Here is a 23,635-nt window from a genome sequence, read left to right as displayed (position 1 = left end):
GAGCAAACATAGTGGCATTTGGAGCAGGCCAACAGCGGGCTACATTCGAACGGTTTATGACGCTTGCTGTTTGGTTTAGCACTAATTTTTTCCAACCGAAGAGGGAAAAAAAGCTAACATTTATTCAGCATTCAAGAGTAGTTTCAAAATGGTCAATAAAATAGACACGTAAAGTTGATGTTTGATGAAGCATAGACTAGCATAATGATCACAAATTTACTGTTGATATTCCGGTGATTTCAATAATACAATAGAACAATCGGGTGAGACCGCCCAGAAGTGATTATGCGCAGCTCGTAGACGCCATCGGCGACGAAGCAAATAACGACGACTGATAGTAGTCATTAGTGGAGCCTAACCGGTAGTTGCCATAAATCCGGCCACGTGCTGTTGCCGAAAAAATATCAATTAAACTTGTGAATGAACTCATTGGTATTCACATGGGCCAGGTAGATGCTTTTATTTGATTTGTTCTAGCTGTTCCTGGAAGGGAACCGCTTTGGAACGGTTGCGATGTTACGTGACAGTGCGTCAATGCAATTAGTCGATGCGTATAGAAATGATTACCAAAAATTGTGGACAAAGTCAATGAACTTGGAAGAGTTTAAAATTTTCAGTATGATTGCTTCACTAGTTCGCTTGACAAAGTTATCGATTGAAGTCATTTACAAACGTCAGGTTTTGTTTCGCTCAAGCACTAACCGTAAATATGTCTGTTCCACTTATCACCATTCGCAGATTCGACGCTAACAAATCAACCAAAGGAGCTTCCAAATTGCGCCGTGATCTCATCAACTCAGAGATTGCCAACCTACGGGATCTGCTGCCGCTGCCACAGTCCACCCGGCAACGGCTTTCCCAGCTGCAGCTAATGGCACTGGTTTGTGTCTACGTGAGGAAGGCGAACTATTTCCAGCAAGGTGAGTGTGATTGTTTCGATTTGCTAATTTTTGGGGTTTGATCCCGAGAGTTTGGTCTTGTTTGATGAGTGATTAATTCATTGACACTCCATCAACTTAAACGAACGTATACGTAGAAAAATTGGCTGGTCTGTTACTCAACTGTTTACGACTGACATTCCGGCCGAAACTGTAATCATTGTCAAATCAAATATTATAAACCTCTGCAGTACTTACCTTTTTAATACAACACTGGATAGTTTTATTAATGCATTGCTGCAGACCACTCTTAAATCATTACTGAAGGAACCAAAACATTTGGCCATTTTTGACCTGATTTCTGATTAGCTCATTTCGATGTTTAGTTGCCTTGAAAATCGAAAACAGCATGTAAGCGTAGCCAGTAGATGTAGTCCTACATCAAAACCTGAGAATGAAAACCATGCATGGATGAAATTTTACAGCCAATAGACGTTAGCTTCTGATCCGGCTCCGGTACCTAAAATGTGCCAATAGCTTAGGGCCGCAGGCGCAGGTCTCGTTTACAAGCACACGGAAAGATGGGAAAACACGATCAAACAGGAGATAAGAGATCTTTTTCTGGTGTAAAGTAAATTAGTTTCATCGCCGTGGGGGACTGCATATATTAGCAATGCACGGATCTAAGGAAGAAAGTTCAACTTTGCAACAACGAGAAGAGACTGCGAAATGCAACATTGTTTAGCATTAAATGTAACGTTGCAATATACATTGTTGTGAGGAAAATGCAAACTCTATTTTTATTGTTTGATTATGAAACTTACTCCATGCAGCTGTTGCGGCTTGGAACTAGGTTTGATAGCTTTTAAATTTTATGCCATTTGACATTTCATTGAATTGAATTATATGTACGTACAATCAAGTTTATTTTTAGACGGGGGATATGTAGCGCGTTAAAAGTTACCGCGTAGAAAAACTGTGTTAATTCAAAAATACTTGTAAAAATAAATCGTACTACTTCAAATATCGTAAAAATACACCCTGTAAAAAAAGACTTGAGTGTACTATGGGCTACGAGTGTTACGAGTAGTGCTTAAAATTATCAGTTGATACTCAAAATATCGGTATGTATGACCCTTATAAACTCGGAAACTACTAAACGGTTCGGGCGTGCAACCTTGTATGCTGGGGTTTTTGTGGCTGGAAAAGGTTCTTATGATGCTTCGAGACCCCTCCCCCTCCGCAACGGGGTGCTCCCATACAAATAAAATACAAATTTCTGCAAAACTCGAGAACTAATCAAGCAAATGGAACCATATTTGTCATGTGAAAATTTTTGGAGGTAAGAATTTTTTTCTATGGTATACTGAGATCCCTTCCTCTTCTAAGAGGAGGGTCTCCCATACAAATGAATTACAAATTTCCTCATAACTCTAGAACTGATCAAACAAATGGAATCAAATTTGGTATATGGGAGTTTTTGGAGGCAGGAATTTTTTCTATGATGTGCTGAAACCCATCCATCTTTTAACAGGGGACGGGGATCCCTATACAAATGAAACACAGATTTCCTCATAACTCAAGAACTAATTAAGCAAATAGCACCAAATTTGGCATGTGGGGTTTTTTGGAGGCATGAATTTATTTTATGATGGTTTTAGACCTCTCACTCCTACCCAGGATAAGGACTCTCATACAAATAAAACAGAAAATTTTGCGTATGTGCCATATTTTCTGCTATGTATCAAGCATGAAAGTATGCTATGAAAGTAAAACTAGTGAAACCTTTCTCGGTGCAAGAGACAGTGAGCCCTGGAGGGTGTTGTGGGTTCGAATCCGGTTATAATCTTAGATGATAGCTTGGTTCGACCCATGCACTTTCCAGAACGACTACTTGTTAAGCGTAGCTATCAATAACATCCCCCCTCCCTCTCACTTTTCCGCTCTTTTTCCATCACTCTGAAAAATTCCGTTACTTTCTTGTACCGTCTCTTCGTCAATTGTAAAAGAACTACCGTTTCAAAAAAATATTAATTTACATGCCTGACCTCATTTCAAGGTCAAGACTAAAACACGAGGTTGGTTTAACAAATAGATGACAAAAAACCAACGAAAGAACGGTAAAAACACACCAAAAAGGCGACAAAGAGACGACGAAAGAACGGCTTAAAGGAAGCAAGAAGAGGATGGAAACATGACGAAGATGTAATGCCAAATAGATGAAAAGTCCAGTGAAAGAAGCCCGAAGACGACAAAAATACGATGAAAACCTACCGAACAACACCAAAAAAGCGATCAACTAAATACGCCATAAAAGACGAACAAATATGACAACAAATCGCTGACAAAGCGCAACAAAGGAACGATGTGAAGATGGTGAAAATACGATAAAAAGACGCCAAAACAACAAAAGAACCGAAAAAACGCTCGTCGTGTTGACAACTACAACTACGATTAAAAGACAACGAATACAAAAAAACATTGAAAATAAGATAAAAATAGGCAGAAAGGCGAAAGACAACAATAAGATGACAAAGAAATGCCAAAAAACGTGGCAAAAAACGACAAAGAAAACAAAAAACATGTTTCGTTTAAAAATATCAAAAACGACTAACTGGTGACGGAAATAACATCAAAGTACGATGAAGACGACGAAAAAACACCTAAACAGCGACAAAATAGACGACCACAATGGCAAAAAAGTCGTCAAAAACCAACAAAATTATTTGCAAATTGTTACAAAAAATTATTTAAAAAGTGTCAAAAAGGCGACAAAATAAGTAAAAAAAGTCGAATATAGAATGGACGATGCTAAAACCACATTTTTTATATCTTTTTATAACTCAGAAGGGCATTGGGTTAAAGGCCATAGCGACAGTCTTAAAGATCCTCTTTTGTTTTAGTTGTCTTGACAACAAACTGCACGACAACAAGAGGTGGCAAAAAGGTGATAAGAAGATCACAAAAGCGACAAAACGACAACAAACGACGATGAAAAATGACAAAAAAACGGAAAAAATCGACAAAATGACGATGTCAAAATGAAGGTACAAAAACAATAACTAAAAAGACGACAAAAATGGTTACCAGTCGTTGAAAATAGCGGTGAAAAAAGCAAAACAGAGATCAACGAATGACGAACAGACGACGAAAATGTGATGTAAAAATGTTGAACAGACCATGAAAAAATACAATAGACAAAAATACAATAGGCAGTTGACAAAGAGACGACGTAAACGCGTCAAAAAAAAACAAAGAGATAACGAAAATACCATATAAGAACGACGAAAATGCTGCATATAAACATCAAAAAGACGACGAAGAGGCGTCGAAAATATGGCAAAAATATAACAAATATACAATGAAAAAACGTCGAAAGTCGTAAAAACGTCGAAGAAGTGACACAAATTGGCCAGAGAGACCAAAACAGACTACAACTGAGGACAAAACGACACCAAATAACATACAATAAAAAATAACAAAAAGTCACTGGAAAAATACAAACAGACTATGTAAAGATGCCAGAAAGGCAGATGTTAACTAGAATGAACCATTCGAAAATGTACTAATTTCTTTCAAATAACAATCCCAAAAAAATCAGAGGGGTTGTGTACAGGACACGACCGCATATATAGGTGACGCAGGACTACGTAAGTCTCTTTGTAGTGATAGTAGCATGTATCCATGCATGTAATCATTCGATTCTTCATGTATACATGCTATATGCAACATATATACATGCTACATACGTTGTATGTAACATTTATCAAAGTAGTATCATTACATACGTTCAAGCCTCAAAAGATTTCAGAGTTATTTCTATGTACATTTGGAAACAATTTAACAAAATCAACAACACAAACTATTGCTTTCCTGCTACCTTACAGAAATTAAAGATTGTTTTTATTACCCGTGGTTCCCCACGTTGAAGTGATTTTACCAATTCAATCGTATTTTATGAACATCTTTTCGTTACACTTCTAATGAAACGACAAGCATGCATATTCATACAGAGTCATATTATAACCGAACACTACAGCTATAGCACATTTTTCCAACACAGATATCAAATTAACCTAGGTTTAATCGTCTCGCAGTAAAGAATTTGCGATCTGTTGGGATAACGAACTTGTGTTATTTTTTCTGGCACACAGACATCAAATTGGACTACGTTTGATCGCGTTCGTAAGAAATCTGTTGGCACGAGGGGGTTATGTCACTCTTTCTGGCGTACTTCCCAAGCAAGGACATCAGAATGGTCTAGGTTTCATCGCGGTGTTAAGAAATCTTGTTGAAACGTGGTAACTTGGTCACTTGTTTTAGCTTACTTCTCAAGCACAGATATCAAATTGGTATAGGTTTAGATCATCGTAAAGAAACTTCCAACCAATCACGAAGCGAGAATTCTGGTAAAACATAGGTTCATTATTTTCAATTTTTCAATAGTTCAACATCAAGAATCCATACTTTTCTTCATTTGGGTCAATTCTTAGAAGATTTTCCGATCGATTGGTGTAAGAATATTGAAAATCTATCGGAAAACCGCTGAGCTATTAGCGCTCAAAACCTTTCATTTTTCGTGATGCTCGCATTTTTCGATTTTTTTTAATGATACCCTATCTCAAAACTTGCCGTAAGACGTAGTCCTACGTCAAAACAAATGTGATAAAGAGTGAATAGACATTTAGGAGAAATGAAGCGGAGTCTGTCCGTGCTAAGTATATTAGTATATTAGTTATCTTTTAGTTAGGCCATTGCAAATTATTTTTAAAGTTTTTGTCATCCCCCCCCCCCTTGGAAATTGGCTGGAAAAATTTGACATGTGGGTGTGTTTGGAAACAAGAATTTTTTCTATGGTGAATTGAGACCCATCCCCTTTTTAGAAGGGGAATTATGACCCCTCTCCCTTTTAAGAGGGGGGGGGGGGCTCGCTTACAAATGAAATACAAACTTCCTCATAACTCCAGAACTAATCAAGCAAATGGAACCGAATTTACCATGTGGGTTTTTGTGTAGGCAAATTTTTTTTATGGTGGATTGAGACCCCTCCCCTCTTCAGGTGGGGAATTATGACCCCTCTCCCCTTTAAGAGATGGGTTTGCATACAAATGAAATACAAATTTCTTCATAACACGAGAACTAATCAAGCAAATGGAACCAAATTTGGCATGTGAAGGTTTTTGGAGGCAAGAATTTTTTCTATGATGAATTACCTTACCTTTTTAGGAGGGAGGGCTCCCATACAAACGAAATACAAATTTCCTCATAACTTTAGAACTAATCAAGCAAATGGAACGGAGTTTTCGTAGGCAAATTTTTTTTCTATGTTGAATTGAGATCCTTCCCCACTTTAAGAGGGGAATTATGACCCCTTGCCCCTTCAATAGTGGGGGGGCTCTTATTGAAATGAATTACAAATATTCTCATAGGTAGAGAACTAATCAAGCAAATGGAACCAAATTTGGCATGTGGGGGGTTTTGGAGGCAGGATTTTTTTTTATGTTGGTTTGAGACCCCTCACCCCTGTGGTAGGAGGATTATCTGTGGGATAAGGATTCTCATACAAATCAAACAGAAATTTTTGCGTAATTCAAAAACTCGAGAAATTTAAAACTCTTTCATAAAACATTAGTCAATTACAAGACCACCACAAACTATCAATAGTAACCTTAGATGATTCAGGGTGAGACGGACACAGTCGCGAATGTTGCCGGCGACCTGCCGTCGGAAGCGCCGGCCACTGCGGGGGGGAGGGGGCAGCCCCCCGTAGAGATCACCTCTATCTAGGTTTATTTATTTCCCTAGATCTACTGACCTCTATTACTTTCCTTCAGTTAGGTCACCCCTGCGAAATGATACTTTCTACGAAAAGATTTTCCGTGAAATGGTATTCTGCGAAACTCTATATTCCGCGTTATGGTCAACCGAGAATTGGTGTTCCGCAAAATGGTATTCGGCGAAATGGTTTGTAATGATGGCGAATATTTAAATGCTATCCGCTTGATTTTATCAGGCTAAGCAATAGGGGGAATTGTTTTCTGTTTTACGGTTTAATTTGTGGCAATACGAAGTTTGTCGGGTCAGCTAGTAACGTATATATTAAAAGCAAGAATAGATTTGCTTTTCACGTTAAAACTTTAAGTAAAAATGCTTAAAACCCATTTTTTTTTGGTCGATTAAAAAATTCTCTTTGTTTTTTTTCGCCCCCCCTTCAGTGGCCCAACACCGGAGGGACAAAAACTTTTTGAAATATTTGTAATGGCCTTATTATGTAGTATATTAGAAAACAACAAAAGGAACGAACAACGCTAGCAAACCTGCAAATGAAGCACAAATAGAGATGCCAATACCGGGGGGTATTTCGAAAACCGGTTTTTCGGTATTGATAAATGCAATACCGGTAAAACCGGTAAAAAATCGGTAAAAGTTAATACTTAAAAACAACATTTACGAATTATATAATTTGAAGAAAATCTCCCTATAATCAATGGTACTCAATTTCTTTTGACTTAACTAATTGATTAGTTCATTAAAAAAATAATACAGTGGACTCTCGGAAAAGTTAATCGATTGGGGATTGGGTCGATTAACTTTTCCGAGTAGTCCTAAAAATCATTGAAAATGATAAATACAAAAGCGAAAAATGCACTCCGAGATATAGGATACATATTTTTATATATTTTGAAATTGTAATGAAAAGAAATATGTAGCAAGATCTTTATTATATAACTAGGTTGACCCGTCGTGGCTAGCCACGATACTAAAAGCTTTGAAAATGTAATATGGTTTACAATTCTACAGCACGTAAAATTTATTAGTGAAACAGCTTTAAAATTGGCAACCTTCCATTAGTTAAAACACGGGTAATCTACAAACGAAGCAAACGGGGCTTAGATAAAAGGGTAAAAATCTACCATTTGTAAAGAGCGTGCTGATCGAGGGAAGTACTCAATTTTAGAACCGAGACAAAATTTTAATTCGGTATCGCCAAAAGTATGATTGCAGAAAATAGTGATTGTATTATACCGGGCAGACATTCGCTTTCTAATCCACTGCCACTCGTTAGACCACAACTGCAAAAACATCCTTTGTTTTAGTAAATCGCACAAACTCTGAGATTAGCTATTTGTTTGAAATCGAACCAATGCAATACAAAATCTTTGGATATTGGAGATTTCGACGACCCGGTCCCGCGAAAAAATTAGAATACTTTTGAAATACTTTAAATAAAATACTTTACAGAGAATGTCTAAAGCTACTTCTACTACATTTTTCAAGAACCTGAATTTTAAGAGTTCAATATTTATTTTACTTTATATTGCGATATTTCAGATCGCGTTCGTAAATAAACTTCACGTCAAAATCATGGAACAACAAAATTCCACTTAAACTATATTTTGATTAATTCTGGCTGTTTTTATCATCAAATTTTGAATGTGTCCTTGATAAAACATGAGACTGGTTATGAAAATTTGCTGGAATCAGTATCGCATTGTGTGGCAACCCATCGAATTGCCGATTTCATTGTTACCTTCACTACGCGTGGTGGAGTCTAGAATTTTTTTTATTTAACAGCTTGCTTGGATCTAGCGTTACAGTCAGACACAAGGAAACTATATACAGTAAGGATACTTAGTTCCTTCCAGTAAGTTTAAAATAGTTACACTAGTTTAATTTTGTTTTTTTTTTTCGTATAGTCTGCGACTACGTTTTGATAATGTTCGCGCTTATTTTTGTTTCTTGCTGTTCCTTCTTTTGCATTTAAAATTCAATCTGAGTTTGCGCTTTTCCAGTATGTTAACAATAATCCTGAAGTAACTATGTGTAACTAGCAAATAGTTCAATACGCTATTGTTGCAACTATCCGGTACAATAATTTAATTTAATCCCAGTTATGATGCGACTCTGTATGACTATGGAAAGGCGACAATAAACCGAAAAATGGGAAATAAAGATAGAAGGTGTGTACGAACGCTTGGACAACCAATAAATTCAAACTCCCAGAAAAGTTAAGGTAAAAATTAACTTTTTAGAGCGTTGCATGAAAGATGATATTCGCTTAACTTTTCCGAACAATTAACTTTTTAGAGGGTTAACTTTTCCGAGAGTCTACTGTATTTAAGAACGCGAAGAGAATTTATTGTGTCACCTTAAATTTTAAAGAAAAAATTTCCGGAGGTAGAGAATTCGGTGTCCACAGAAAAAGAAAGTGCAATTCCCAGCGGTAAATTGGATGTGTGGCGTAGGAAAACTCTTATTCAAGAACTTTCAATACGCGTCTTTGGTATTTATTTATCAAGTAAATTAATACCAACCCGGTAACAATGTGACAGCTCCCATACTAATCAAACGTACCTAAAACTGCTGGTTCATGGTTCACGACAGATGTTTGAAAGCGGCGTAAATATCGAAGAAAGAGTTTATTATCATTTGTTTTGGCAAAAAATCCCTTGTGCATATAAGATCAGAATTGGTTTATTATTTCAATAGAGTATTTTACGAACTGACAATATTACGTCAAGTACCAAAACGTTTCCGTGGTAATGACAATAGCAGCATAACTGGTTCTTCTGTCATAATAACATGCTCTATTTGGTTCTGTCATGTAACAGAGCGTTTTTTGTACAACTGCAACGATCTTTATTGCTTGGATTTACACTTGAATTTTGCTTAACTTGTTCTTTTAACGACAAAATCGATCCGGCAATCATGAAAGAGCATTTCATTTTGAATTGCGCAGCGGATAACTTTCAATGAAACACGCAATATTTAAATACTTTAGAGCAGACAACTCGTTCACAAGAGTGACAATCTTGTAATAAATACCGCTTTTTATCTTGTAGACAAATCAATCAAACAACCCACCAAGAATTCAAACAGTTTTACCGAAAACATGAAACAATGCTGAAATAATCAATACGCACTTTTCAAATCGTTGGCCAGACAGCTTTTTGCGTTCACATTTAACGTAACAGAAATTAACATTTCCTTTGGAAATCGAAGGTGCGTCAATTTTGACCGGCACGTAAAAACGATCGTCGCGACATTTTTGACACTGGCGGGTGTTATGGGAAACTGTTAATAACTGTCACTTTGTTACGGGGTAGATTAATACTGAAAGCCCAGTCAGCTTAAGTAAAGCGTATGCTTGTTTCTTAGATCGGACAGAGACGTTCGAAGCGATGATTAGCGCCCGTATAATTGGCTTGGCCCTGCCAACAGGCTATTCCAACTAAGCAAATTTTTATTCCAGTTTGTAATAGAAACCGAACCAATTCTTCTTCCGTGGTGTGTTCTGACATTTCTCTAGAGTAATCCGTTAATTTTCTCTAAAGATTTTCTGAACAGCTTCACTGTATATCGCACATTTCTTGTATTGCGCAATATTCTTAAATAATTGGCGCATTTAAGCATGAAATCGGACCTACTTTGCCCTTTGCAAAACGCTACGATCAAGAAGCATACACCGCCGTTCGATGTACAAAACCCTTATTTAACCGATAGTTGTTTACGGAGTTGAAGCTGTGATGTCGCTCACGGTGGAAATATGCGCCCTTGTCGTGTTTGACCAGAAGATGCTGCGGATGATATTTGGCGGAGTACAAACTGAAAGCGGAGAGTGGTGGAAACGTTTTATGAATCACGAGCTGCAAACACTTCTTTGAGAGATTGCTATCGTAAGCTGGCTAAAGTCAGTAGGCTACGGTGGGTCGGACATATCGTAAGGATGCCGAATGACAGTGCGACAAAAGCGGTTCTCAACAAGCCCTCCGGCACCCGGTGGGATCGACGGGCAAGATGGCTCGACCAGATCAATAGCGACTTGTGACTTCTGGGAAATTGGCGACAAGTGGCCCATGGAGTTGACCGAGTTAAATGGAGACGATTGCTTAAAAAGCGCAAGGCACTCCGGCTCTATGCTGACAGCGGTGGGGTATTTCGGGGCTTTCCCTTTGGAAGAATTACATTATTGTGTTATTATTTGCAGAACCTTCCGTCATGAAATTTAGTTCGCCCTATAATTTAAAAGTTTTACCAGCGTTTCAAGTTTCTTGAGTTGTTTTTTGATCATACAAAAAATACCGGTTTTCAATCGTGGAAAAACCGGTAATTCGGTATTGGAAAATAGCCCGGTAATACCGGTAAAACCGGTTTCGGTAAAACCGATAAAGCATCCCTAAGCACAAATGTCGGTTAAATTTTTATTTAAATTAAAATTTGATTAAACTTTGCAAATAAGGCCATTGCAAATCATTTTCAAAGTTTTTGTCACCCCCCTCACGGGAAATTGGCTTGAAAAATCGGCGGGCAGAAAAATAATTTGCAGGATATGAGTCAAAATTGTTTTTATAAAATCAATTGTCTGTGGGCTCTACAGTCTGAAAAACTCGAAAAATGAGTGTACAAGTTGAGTTAACGCTTCCAGCACGAAACAAAAATGGAAATTCGAACAATGGAATTTCCGAAAATCGTAAAAAAAATTTCCTTCGTTTTTGTCTTTTTTCGTAGATTTTTGCATAGAAAATAATAACGTATATATTATAAGCAAGAATGGATTTGGTTTTCACGTTTATACTTTAAATAAAAATGCTTAAACCCAGTTTTTTTTGCTCGATTAAAAAATTCACTTTGTTTTTTTTTCGCCCCCCCCCCCCCCATTCAGCGGCCGAACACCGGAAGGACAAAAACTTTATAAAATATTTGTAATGGCCTAAATTGATTTTAAAATTACGGATTTTTTCCTCACCAAGTCTGGTTGTAAGCTTTGAAGACGAAAGAAAAGCAATTCGTTCACAGAAAGCTTTATAAAAGGTCAAACAATTAAAAAAAACTATTAAAACGTATGCTTGCCGCTGGGGCTTTAGAAACGGTAGCCACCTGTACAAGTAGGTAGTACTTGGCATAAGCTTCAAGGTGAAATTCTGAATTCATGTCTCCACTGGCCCCATTGTACCCAACAGGAAAACAAAAATTTATGGGACAACAAACCTTCTGTAAAAACGCGTGTTTTAAGTGTTTCGATAATTGCCTAAAACAATGTGTTTCTGTATAATGCAACTGTTATAATTTAGATAAGAAAAACTAATTGTAATGGTGTTTTGTGGCTATTGCTTACGTTCATGTATTTATGTCTAGGTAAATATTATTTTGTCGACAAATACCTTCCGATATCCATCCAAATAAGCAACTCTACAGAATCTTTCTTCTATTAACAAGCCGGTAGGCCATTACATAGACTATTGCTTGCTATTGGACTCCAAAATGATTTGATATTAACTATAATCACGTTCCGATTCAACTAGAAATGATTTTGTTAGTCATGTACATGTATCAGATGTGAATCAGCATTTTCCAGAATTGTTGAATTATCAAGGTTCAACCAATAACTACAAATAACAAACACATTATAAAGAATGAAATCACGACCTTTTTTCTAAATTTTAAATCTAAATAGCAATAAATGTGTGAACAATAGTGAACGGTCTGTTTTACAGACAAGTGGTAAATTATGGTTATTTAACTTATACAGAATTATAAGGAACCGATTATTCATAAACAAATATGAATGGAATGAAATATTTTTATGACTTGATAATGGGCACCCAAACTGCTCCCCAGGCACTGCTGGTTCATTGGCTTGCAGCGCTCTTTCAGTACCTACTGTGCAGGTTAATCCGGCATCAAATAGTGACATATGATGTGTTGAACTTCCCGCGCTGCCGCATGTTCGTTACCGATCGATCCAATTAGCGGCAACTGAATGCTAACGAATTAAATGGATAGTCATAACAGACAATAACTATTGGCAATTAGCTGTTTATACTGACATAGCCTCGAAGGGTTTGCAGCAGGTGTGGCATACTTAGCGACTATGCTCTGCACGCAAGCTTCACCGAATCCAGGTACTGAGGTAGGATTAAATTGCCAACTGCAATTTCTTCAATTCAGTGGCAGTAGCAGCAGCAGCAGCAGCTAGTGGCCTCACCGAAATGTCATCGGTGATTATCTGTACGAAACTAATGAGCATGAAGGCTGTGCTAGCAGCAGCGGTTTGATTTGCACATAATGCTTTAAGTATTTCCTCCAGATGAACATAACGTTTGATTGGTTTTGTACAATAATTTATTTCATGATTCAAATAGCATCGTGATAGTATTGCTTCCACAGTCCTCCCAAAAAGTATAAAAGTTATAACTTATTCCATCTACACTGTTGAGTGCTGAGCCCTGGCAAGCCCACCGCAGGACCCTCAACGGACGACATTCGGTCACCCTTGCAAGTGCAGCTTGCAATTGCTTGTATGCTACTGGCATCTTAGCACCTATAGCGTGAGAAAACAATCGATTGTAAACTGCACAAGGTTGAGATACCTCAATCGCAACAGCATTCCGTGCTATGGGTATGAAAATGTGCGATTCAAATGGAGTTTTAATTAAATTTATTCCTGTTTACATTTTGTCGCTAGTAGGCATGTCGGCTGTCTCTATTAGTCGTTGATAAGTTAAATGCTGTCGAATATATTGGCGCAATATCGATGGTAGAATTATTTTTTTCTTTCTAGATAAAGTTCCACTAAATGTACTTTTTAACTGTGTCATATTTTGATTTTTTTAATGAAACTGCGGCCATTGCACAATTTTATCTTGTTTTGCGACATCATTTCTTGGCAAGCTTGCGATTTCCTACGATTAGCACTAGGTATATCAGCTTCAGCACCTTTTGATGTTACACTGACTGTGTTCTATCATGCACATGTTATCTATCCTGCAGGTGTGGATATCGTTGGTTCAATCCGACAGATTCTAGTATTTATACAGACATCGCATGTTTACATAATTAATCGTTGTGTTCGGTCGGGTTATTTGCGAGCAACGACGTTGTTGGCGACACAAGACGGTGTCGCCAGTCATTCGTTCGTACAGCGCACGTGTGCTGTGACGGACACAACAATTGAGGTTCAACCTAAAGGTACCGAGTTGCACATCTGAATCATATTTAAATTTTTTGTGCCCATTATATTAGCATGGGAACTGTGCATTTTCAATCCGAGTTTGTATGGAAGCATACGGCTGCACACAGTCAGGTCAAACTAAAATACATACTTGCTGGAAGTGGTGCTCTACGCACAATTAATTAAGTTAATCTCTGGGATTCCAAGCACCATTCCTAAATTGGCTCAATTCTTATTTCATAGGACGTAGAATGCCAGCGAAAGTCGGAGATTGACTACTGCTTACTTCGATATCAGGTCTGAAGTTGCACAAGGCAGCCGCCTTGGGCCTCTTATGTTCCTGTCTACCTTACGATCCCAATTTTGTACTGAAATGCCAAATGCTCTCGAAAAACTGTTTGTAAATTTCCGATAATCGTTTGACATTTTGCCGACCTCGATGAAACGCTCATCTCGTTGGGTTTACACGCTTGCTAAGGTCATAACGAGAAAATAAAACTGACTTCATTAGACAGCCAGCTACCCGCAGTCACTTTTACTCGTACCATTTCATTGGACACATTTCAAACATTTTCCGATCGTCATCGTCGTAGCCGTCGCGTCGTTGGGAACGAATCTCAGGTAGGCAACATCAACAGATCATCCGTACCGTTTGGCTCACATACACATCGTGAGTCTCGTGAAAATACGCCCACCACACCGGAGAGCAGAGGATTCCCCAGCGACAGCTAATACGACAGCCGCAACCGCGGCAGCAGCAGCAGCCGCCACAAAGTATAGTAACGAACGCAGCCAGGTGAAGCGCTGGAGGATTCAATTGACATACTGTAGCAGGTAATTGTGACCTGTCAGAAGCATTTAGCGCGAAAAATTGATGGCGAACACATGCGGTGCGGCGCGGCGACGGACGATGTCTCGTTGGAATGTCGAGGTACGTGTGGAAAGCTACCGATGCGATGCGATGGAAAGAGTGGGCCACCCAGTTCGTAGCGGGTCCAAGTGAGCGGGGGCTGAAAACTAATAAAAACTTCATGTGAACTCATGATGGTACCGGTATTATTGCGCCGATCATTCGATCAGTTCGGTATTGTTGCGGTGTACACACCTTCTGTAGCCGCTGTCAAGACATGTTGTGGCAGCCGAAGGGTGGAGCAGCTTTCGAATTTAACCATATGGAACCGCGAAAAAAAATTTGGCAGTTGAGTATTTTTCTTGTGAAATGTTAGGCCATATGAAAAAAACAGTTTATTTTGCTTTTCCCGTGTAAATCTTATGGGTTTGCTCCAACTCTTTTATTCATACGGCCTATTGAATGGTTGTTTGATAGGTTAACATTCAACCATCTTCGCCAGAATTTGTCTAATAAATCAACACATGACACATTGTATCAAAAGGTCTCTAATGGAAACAAGCGACGACGCCAATTTGTAAACTTGTGCATAAATCCTAGTTACTCTTCGGTTCCATTTATCAACATCAACATCTAGTAAACAGCGAGCCACAGCAAACGAGTCGTTGAAAGCCGCACGAAGGAGGCGTTTCTCAGGCACGTCAGTCAGAGAATCGCGCTTTCGAGGTCAGTGGAGTAATTTTTCTTACCAACACTCTGGCTTTGCTTCAATCCTTCCTTCCAGTGGTCGGTAAATGCAACAAATTCATTTGCCTATTCATGCGTATAATTTGCACAACCGCTTTGAAGCGAATGTTTCCGGTGTGGACTAATTTGATCAAATCTATCGCTCTGCGACAGAGTTGTTTGCAACAATGTTGCGGGCTACAACGGATGTTCTGTGCTATGCTGCCCGATTGGTCACGGTTTTTAACCTATTTTTTCTCGTGTTTTCCGACTATCTTTTCAGTGTTCAAGCGCTCCATCGACATCGGTATGCATACAGCTCCCACACCAAATATAGGATTTTCTAAGGTAAGTACTTTACCAGGTTAGGTGAATATAGCCAATGCGAGATAGGGACGATTTTGCTACATTTTTTATCATTTTAGTTGCGAAACATGCAAAATTACTGTGCGTAAAATATATAGTGAATGCATTTTTTTTAATATTATAACTTTCAAAGGCTATGATGGGTAATTCAATTGAAGTTGAGCTAGATAAAGTAGATAAGCTTATAACCAAACATTGGCAAATGATTTCACTAAAAATAATGTTCAAGGCTTTTCTTTCACAATTCACAGCACAGCTTTCATTAAAAATACATACATGTCTCAGTAAGCAAAAACATACTCCAAATCATTACAAATTAACAATTATTTGTACACGTTTGAAAATTTGTTGGACTGTATGTCGCACTGTGGTCCAAGAGGACAAAAATATAACTTTTCTACTAGCGTCTTTTGCTATCATGCTTCTTTTTATTGGGGTAAATGTTTGATTACATAAAATACTTAACGATAGGGTCGTCAGAGTTCAATTATGGCAGTCACTATGGCACCGAATATCACCCTTCCCTTCCCTTCTTCAGTGTACCAACATGCCCCCATAGACTAGGAAAACCATCACAAAAAATAAAATTAGTTCAACTAACCTGCAAGCCGTAATAATATCTTGCAACTCGAAGCACTAAACATTGCATTCCACAGGTTCTATCACTTTTTGGGGCATAAATTACACTAAACACTGTGATTTCTGCCCAATTAAAATTCATCACTTTATTTTCGCTTTTTCGCCGTCGATTTTTCATTAAGTATTTTCGGCCGTTCCATTCGCCACATCACTCGCGAAACTTAACTTGAGGCACAAAAACCTTAAATTTACCGCTCGCACAGTTATTTAGTAAGACATTCTAATGATTTCGTCCAATCTGTTCACTTCAATTAATAGGAAAAACTTCACTTCGTTTAGATTGCAATTTCGAATCCACGACCGTTGTTGTTATACGTTACCAAGGAAACGGACGTATATATGGAGTGATGCCAACGTAAACATTTGAGCATGAAATTTACCAATTATTTTCCTTATTAAATTAAGGGTCGTAGTGCGTCCATAATACACTAATATAAAATTCGCTGATAATAAAATTCACTGTAAACAACATTTTATTGATAGAATTACTGTCGGATCTAGTTCAACAGCAAAAATAGCTACGCGATTCTACGTTTCACAATTGTTTATAACAGATTATTACCTACTACTAGCAACTCAGCATGAACTTAGCATAAACAAAACGATAGTGGCAACAAGTACTGAAATCAGTAGAAAATCAGCTGGACTCTGACGACCTTCACCTTAAGAGTAACTATCCTATAACATATTGTGAATTCAATCAAAAGTGGTGACTTTTCAACACTATTAGAATTGCATTACTTACTATTATTATGATTTCTTACGATTTGTTACGACAATTAAGATTATTTAATAGTAGGGATTAGAACCTACATGTAAGGAAAAAAAGGAAAAATATAAAATCTTAACCTAACCTCTAACCTAGCCAATTTATCTATACCTATAAAAATGGATTTCTGTCTGTCTGTCGGTATGTTCCTTATAGAATCGAAAACTACTAAACCGATCGACGTGAATATTTGCATGTACGGGTTTTTGGGGCCGGGGAAGGTTCTTATGATAGTTAGAGACCCCTCCTCTCCCTAAGAGGGGGGCTCCCATACAAATGAAACACAAATTTCTGCTTAACAAGAGAACTTATCAAATAATTTGGCATTTAGATGTTTTTGGAGGCAAGAATTTTTTCTATGGTGATTTGAGACCCCTACACTCTTTAGGAAGGGAACTATGACCCCTCTTCCCTTTAAGAGTGGGGGGGGGGAGAGCTTCCATACAAGTGAAATACAAATTTCCTCTTATCTCGAGAACTAATCAAGTAAATGGAACCAAATTTGGCATGTGGGGGTTTTCGGAGGCAAGATTTTTTTCTAATGAATTAGGACCCCTATTCCGTTTAGGAGGGGGGGCTTCCATACAAATGAAAAACAAATTTCCTCATAACGGGAGCTAATCAAGCAAATGGAACCAAATTTGGCATGTGGGGCTTTTTGTGGGCAGAATTTTTTTATGGTGAATTATGACCCCTCCCCCTTATAAGAGAGAGGGCTTCCATACAACTGAAATACAAATTTCCTCTTATCTCGAGAACTAATCAAGCAAATGGAACCAAATTTGGCATGTGGGGGTTTTCGGAGGCAAGAATTTTTTTCCTAATGGATTAGGACCCCTATTCTGTTTAGGAGGGGGGCTTCCATACAAATGAAATTTAAATTTTTTCATAACTTGAGAACTAATCAAGCAAATGGAACCAAATTTGGCATGTGGGACTTTTAGGGAGCAGAAATTTTTTCTATGGTGAATTATTTTGACCCCTCCCCCTTTTAGGAGGGGGGGGCTCCCATACAACTGAAATACAAATTTCCTCATAACTCGAGAAATAATCAAGCAAATGGAACCAAATTTGGCATGTGGGGATTTTTGGAAGCAAAACATTTTTCTATGATGAATTAGGACCCCTCTTCTATTTAGGAGGGGGGACTCCCATATGAAATACAAATTTCTTCATAACTTAAGAACTAATCAAGCAAATGGAACCAAATTTGGCATATGGGGATTTTCGGAGGCAAGAATTTTTTCTATGGTGAATTATGACCCCTCTCCCTTTAAGAGGAGGGCTACTATACAAATGAAACCCCACACCCCTGTGGTAGTGGGAAGTTTATTCGTTTTCCTAGGCCTCTATTACTTTCTTTTAGTTAGGTCCGAACAAGTGACAGCGAGGAAGGAGAGGATCACCCCTGCGAAATGGTACTGTCCACGAAAAAGTTTTTCGTGAAATGGTATTCGGCGAAATGTTATTCAATCACGGCGAATATTTAAGTGGAGGGGGGTTGTTTGCTACTTTACTGTGAGAAAAAATTCCAAATGTGTATATTAAACTACCCATGCTTTCATAGTTACGTAACTGCCAAAATGAATCATCTAAGGTTGAGCTCCTCAGAAACTTGCGAAACTCGAGATTGTGACAAAGGTCATCCGAGATTTACGATTTATATACAACACAGTTTAATTTGTGGCAATACGAAGTTTGTCGGGTCAGCTAGTGATCTATAAAGAGCCCTAAGCATCGCAATAGAGGATTGCAACGATGTTTGTCGGAAATTTGAAATAATTTTGTTTGACATAACTTCTAGAGTTTCAACACCAGTAAGTCTATGCAATTCTAATATACTAAGCCAAGGAGGATGCTTCAAAATCATTTTCAATTTTTTTTGAATCCTCTAATGACTCTTCTTCCTTGTAGGTACAACAACTTGACCAAATCTGAACGGCGTATAACATTGTCAGTCTAAAAATTTGTTTATAAATCAATAGTTTATTTTTCATACAATGTCTAGAATTTCTGTTTATGAGGTCTTGTATACTTTCAATGTGGTCTTTAAAAGTAAATTTGTTATCATAAATTAGCTGAGTGCCCAATGGGAGATCGAAGCAAACTGCGGCCGTGAATGGACGCAAACATTGTTGTGTCTCAAGTTTTTCTTAAATTTATAATTATTTTATGGGAAAAAGAAGAAAATTACACTTAGAATTAAATATCTACTGTACATGAAGTGTAAGTAGTAATAGTAGTATGAAAAACCCGAATTAATCCACCTAGCGGCGTGACCTAGCCTTTCTACTGCCACAATAATCATTATTTAATTTCTCAGGAACTTAATTGTAGATGTATAGATGTTATATTAGACTATATTTTTAAATATCCGTTCCGTATTCCTCAAAATCCTTATTTGCCAGTTAAATTCACAACGTATTGTGTAGAATAATTATATTTTCTTTCCTTGGGTGCGTAAATACATGCAAGCGTCATTTATGTTACTTGATGAACACCTTATTTAGTTTTATAATATTTATAAAAAAATAATGTGAACACAAAAGATAATTTTTACAGACTTGAATGAATATGTATAGAAAATTAGAAATTAACCCTCTAACGGGTCTACAGACGGCCTTAACTTTCGGGCTTCAGAGCCACATACGAAACTTGTTTTGAATTGACAATATGAAGTATTTGTTCATAGCAGATTTTTTGATATTTTGATATTAATATCATGCATTCAAAAGTTAGCATCTTTGAAAAACAAGAGTTCAGAAAAATTATTATTATATTTCGCTTTTGAAGAAAAAGGATATCTACAACAAAATGATTGATCTCAAAATTTTACTATTGGTTTGCTTGGCTTCAATTTTGCAATATATCTGAATTAGAAAAAAATTACTGAATAGAGCATTAAATATGAAAACGAGAAATGGAACTATTTCTTAGCTAGCGCTTCTTCAGATAATTATTTTTGCATGAAAATCAAAACTTAAACTTCTTTTGAATGTACTTTCATGAAAAGATAGTCATTAGCTTGATCGCATCGTTTTTACAATGTTAGAGGGTTAGGAAAACAAGATGAGGTCGAAAAATAGTGCCAAAGCTGCGCCATAAACATGCTTGAGAATGGGAAATACGATCGATATGATTCCCAGTGCTTGTCTTTTTTTGATTTGTTTATTAAAACATGATACATGACATAAGACATCTGTCCTTTAAAATATCACTAACTTATCACTTACAAAATTTCTACCGTGCAACGTTTACTTCCTATTTTTCATATAACATTTCTAAGCTCTAATATCTATTGATTGAAAAGAGCATCTATTGATGCGCAGAATTTGTTTGGAATTTGTACAAATTTATTTGGAAAAATCAACTCACTAGTATTTTTGATTCTATACACTACATGCTTAAATAAGCTACTTTTCTTCGCTTTTTGCTTTTTTGTACAATTGTGAGTAACGGCAAGTGAAGAAAATGACAATTGAAATCTGAAATCAAAGAAAAGAAAAAACTTTTCGATTGAATCCCACTATTTAATATTTATTTGCAACAGATACGTAGTTCACCTACGACGTGCAGGCTTCATCAGTGTCTTATTTCAAAGCGTATACGTATCTGTCGCGAATAAATATTAAATAGTGGAATTTAGTCGGTAAAAGTTTTTTTCTTTTCTTTAATTTCAGAGTTCGTATTCCACTAAGAGGCTTCAAAAACTTCAGACAATTGACTTGTTTCTCACTTTTCTTGAATTTCATTGCAAATTTTAAAATTGCAAATTGTCATCACATACATACATACATACACACATACATACATGCATACATACATATATACATACATACATACATACATACATACATACATACATACATACATACATACATACATACACACATACATCACACACATCTCATACATTGAATACAATCAACATTTGATTGATATGTTTTGATTTCACACGTTTTAACGGTTTAATATACGGTGCTTAAGTGTTAAAGTTTGAATAACTTTTGAATGAAGCGTCCGATTTTAAATAACTCGGTTTCGTTTGATAGATCTCAGCAGTAATTTTCAAATAATCATAAAATGTGTGATGTTTTTCATTAAATTAATGCTTATATGTTACATAAATATGTTTTAAATACTATTTTTTCACATTTCTTTATGTAACTTTCAAACTACAAGTCCAATCGTCATGAAATTTGAAAGTTAAGGGTTTGCAAGGCTCCTCTTTCATATGCAATCAATTTTGTTCAAATCGGTTAAGAGACCTATGAGATAATGAAGTCCCATATTTTTCGTATTTTTATACATAACTTTTGAACTAAAAGTCCGATCAGTATGAAATTCAATAGCAACCAATGGGACACCTAGACCTTTCATTTGACACTAAGAACATTAAAATCGGTCCAGCCGTCTCCGAGAAAAGTGAGTGAGATTAAAAGCGTCACATACACACACACACACACACACATACACACACACACACACACACACACACACATACATACACACACACAGAAAATGCTCAGTTTTCGAAACTGAGTCGAATGGTATATAACATTCGGCCCGTAGGACCTTCTTTCCATTTCCGGTTTTCCAAGTGATTTCTATACCTTTATACTATATATTTATATAGTAGAAAGGCAAAAAAGTGAATTTATAGGAAGAAAGAACGATTGTGTTTTGGTCAGAGAAAAGGTGAAAAATGAAATCTGCTGTCGACGATTGCGAATGGGAACGGATTGCCATTTAAATTAGTATTTTGTAAGTGATTGGAATCTAACGTTTCTGGTATGTATGAAGTAATTAGAGTTGCTTGGTAAAATTTTGTGAAAGCGGAAGCAAAGGATAGTTTAAAGAAAACGGAATACAGAAACCAATATGACGTGAGTTTTAAATATTTATTTTATTAGGTTACTAAGCGCTTCCTTGAGTGACCAGAAGTGAAGAGGTTGACTCTCGTGGTCATAGCAACTACATGGCGTTGGTAGTCATGATGTTGTGCTGAAGTTCTTTATTGTTTATTATTTTCCGTTAAACCATTGGCGAATTGCAGTTTCTATTGCTCAAAAACATTTATTTTCACAAATCTTAAATTAATATTTTGATCCTGAAACTGATTTAAAATGCTACAAAGTTTATAAAAGAATATTACTGTCAAATAAGTTTAGGAATTAAAGAGAGAATAATTTCCTTAATATTTTTTAATTTTTGTTGCTTTAATAAGTAATTAATCTATACTAACATATCTTTAGTAGCATGGTAGCTGCTATCCTATATCTATTTTCAGAGAGCGAAAGAAGGCGCTATATCCTTGGCCTATTGCAGCTTGGCTTGTGGTTAATGCCATAAGTTCATCCCCGAGGGTCCGGAGTATTACTTAACTTTTATTAGCAATGATACTCCCAACGTTTACAATTTACACTTATAAATATAGGAACGGTTGGTACGAGACGTCCCCGTTTCTTCTTCCCCTGTTGATTTGAAATGTATCTATGAGTGAATAACTTATTCACACAAGATTCATTTCGCATAATCGTCTTCGCGGCAATACTTCACAGTTGGCCTGGCCGATTAAACATTTGCAATATATCTCGAATATTATGCAAATGTTGATACAGACTAGAAAATAATTTGAAATATGATTAGCAATATTTAAAATTATTTCCAGGAATCCTTAATTGTGGCTGTGATGGTATCAATAAGAAGAAGAATAAGAATAAGAATAAGAATAAATTAGCTGAGTGCCTAATGTTACTCGGGGCGCCTTTGTCTCACAGCCACGCGTACATCAGTTATTGTAACCGAAATAGTTATAATGCAAAAAAATAACGCTTGTTTCTCTTTTGGACGTGCCTCCCCTCTTGTCAGCTCCCCCTCTTTTGTCTACCCGACCACTTGCACATCTGTTTTCTTTACGGAAATCCTTATAAAGAAAGAGAAACAAAGAAATTTTTCCTATTTGCAGTTTCCGCTTGTAACAATGGCCACCCCAAAAAAGAAAAGCCATGGGTATAAACGAGAACTTAACCCTTCTTTATCGACAGATTTCGCATTCTACTGACTCTATAGCAGCACCTCCCAGCCGAGATTCGTACATACGACGACTGGTTTGTTAGACCAGCATCGTACCCCGTAGCTAACTGGGCTAGAAATGGCCACCCCACCCATAGAAAATGAATAGTTTTGTTATTGTACTTTTCTAAACACAGCTTTTTATTTATTTATTAGTTTAGTACTATATGCAATTCTAATACAAAATGTAGAAGTTGCAAGAGTGTTTCTTCCATGGATACAACAAACCTGTCATTCGTTTCATCTCAATTTAAGACGAAACTTGTTTATAAACCATGTCTTTAATTTCACCACCAGGAGCAAGTATGCATGAATAATTGGCTAAGTCCACTCTAGAACATGCCACATAAGGTGGACCATGGGAAAAACATGGTGTTCCC

At 37.0% G+C, this 23,635-nt stretch overlaps 1 protein-coding gene across 1 annotated transcript in view; it reads left to right on the top strand.

The window, feature by feature from the left end:
- The first annotated feature begins 709 nt into the window (after nucleotides 1-709).
- The window catches only part of LOC128739633 (uncharacterized), a 79,111-nt gene continuing 56,185 nt past the window's right edge, over nucleotides 710-23,635 (top strand). Inside the window, exons 1-2 of the mRNA XM_053835130.1 lie at nucleotides 710-920; nucleotides 15,690-15,754. Of these exons, the coding sequence (XP_053691105.1) occupies nucleotides 710-920; nucleotides 15,690-15,754 (276 nt within the window). The remainder of the gene's footprint in view (nucleotides 921-15,689; nucleotides 15,755-23,635) is intronic.

Source organism: Sabethes cyaneus, chromosome 3 (genome assembly GCF_943734655.1).
Source record: "Sabethes cyaneus chromosome 3, idSabCyanKW18_F2, whole genome shotgun sequence".
In the NCBI taxonomy this organism is placed as follows: domain Eukaryota; kingdom Metazoa; phylum Arthropoda; class Insecta; order Diptera; family Culicidae; genus Sabethes; species Sabethes cyaneus.
The sequence above is the reverse complement of the archived record's forward strand: the minus strand, read 5'-3'. Positions and strand labels throughout refer to the sequence as shown.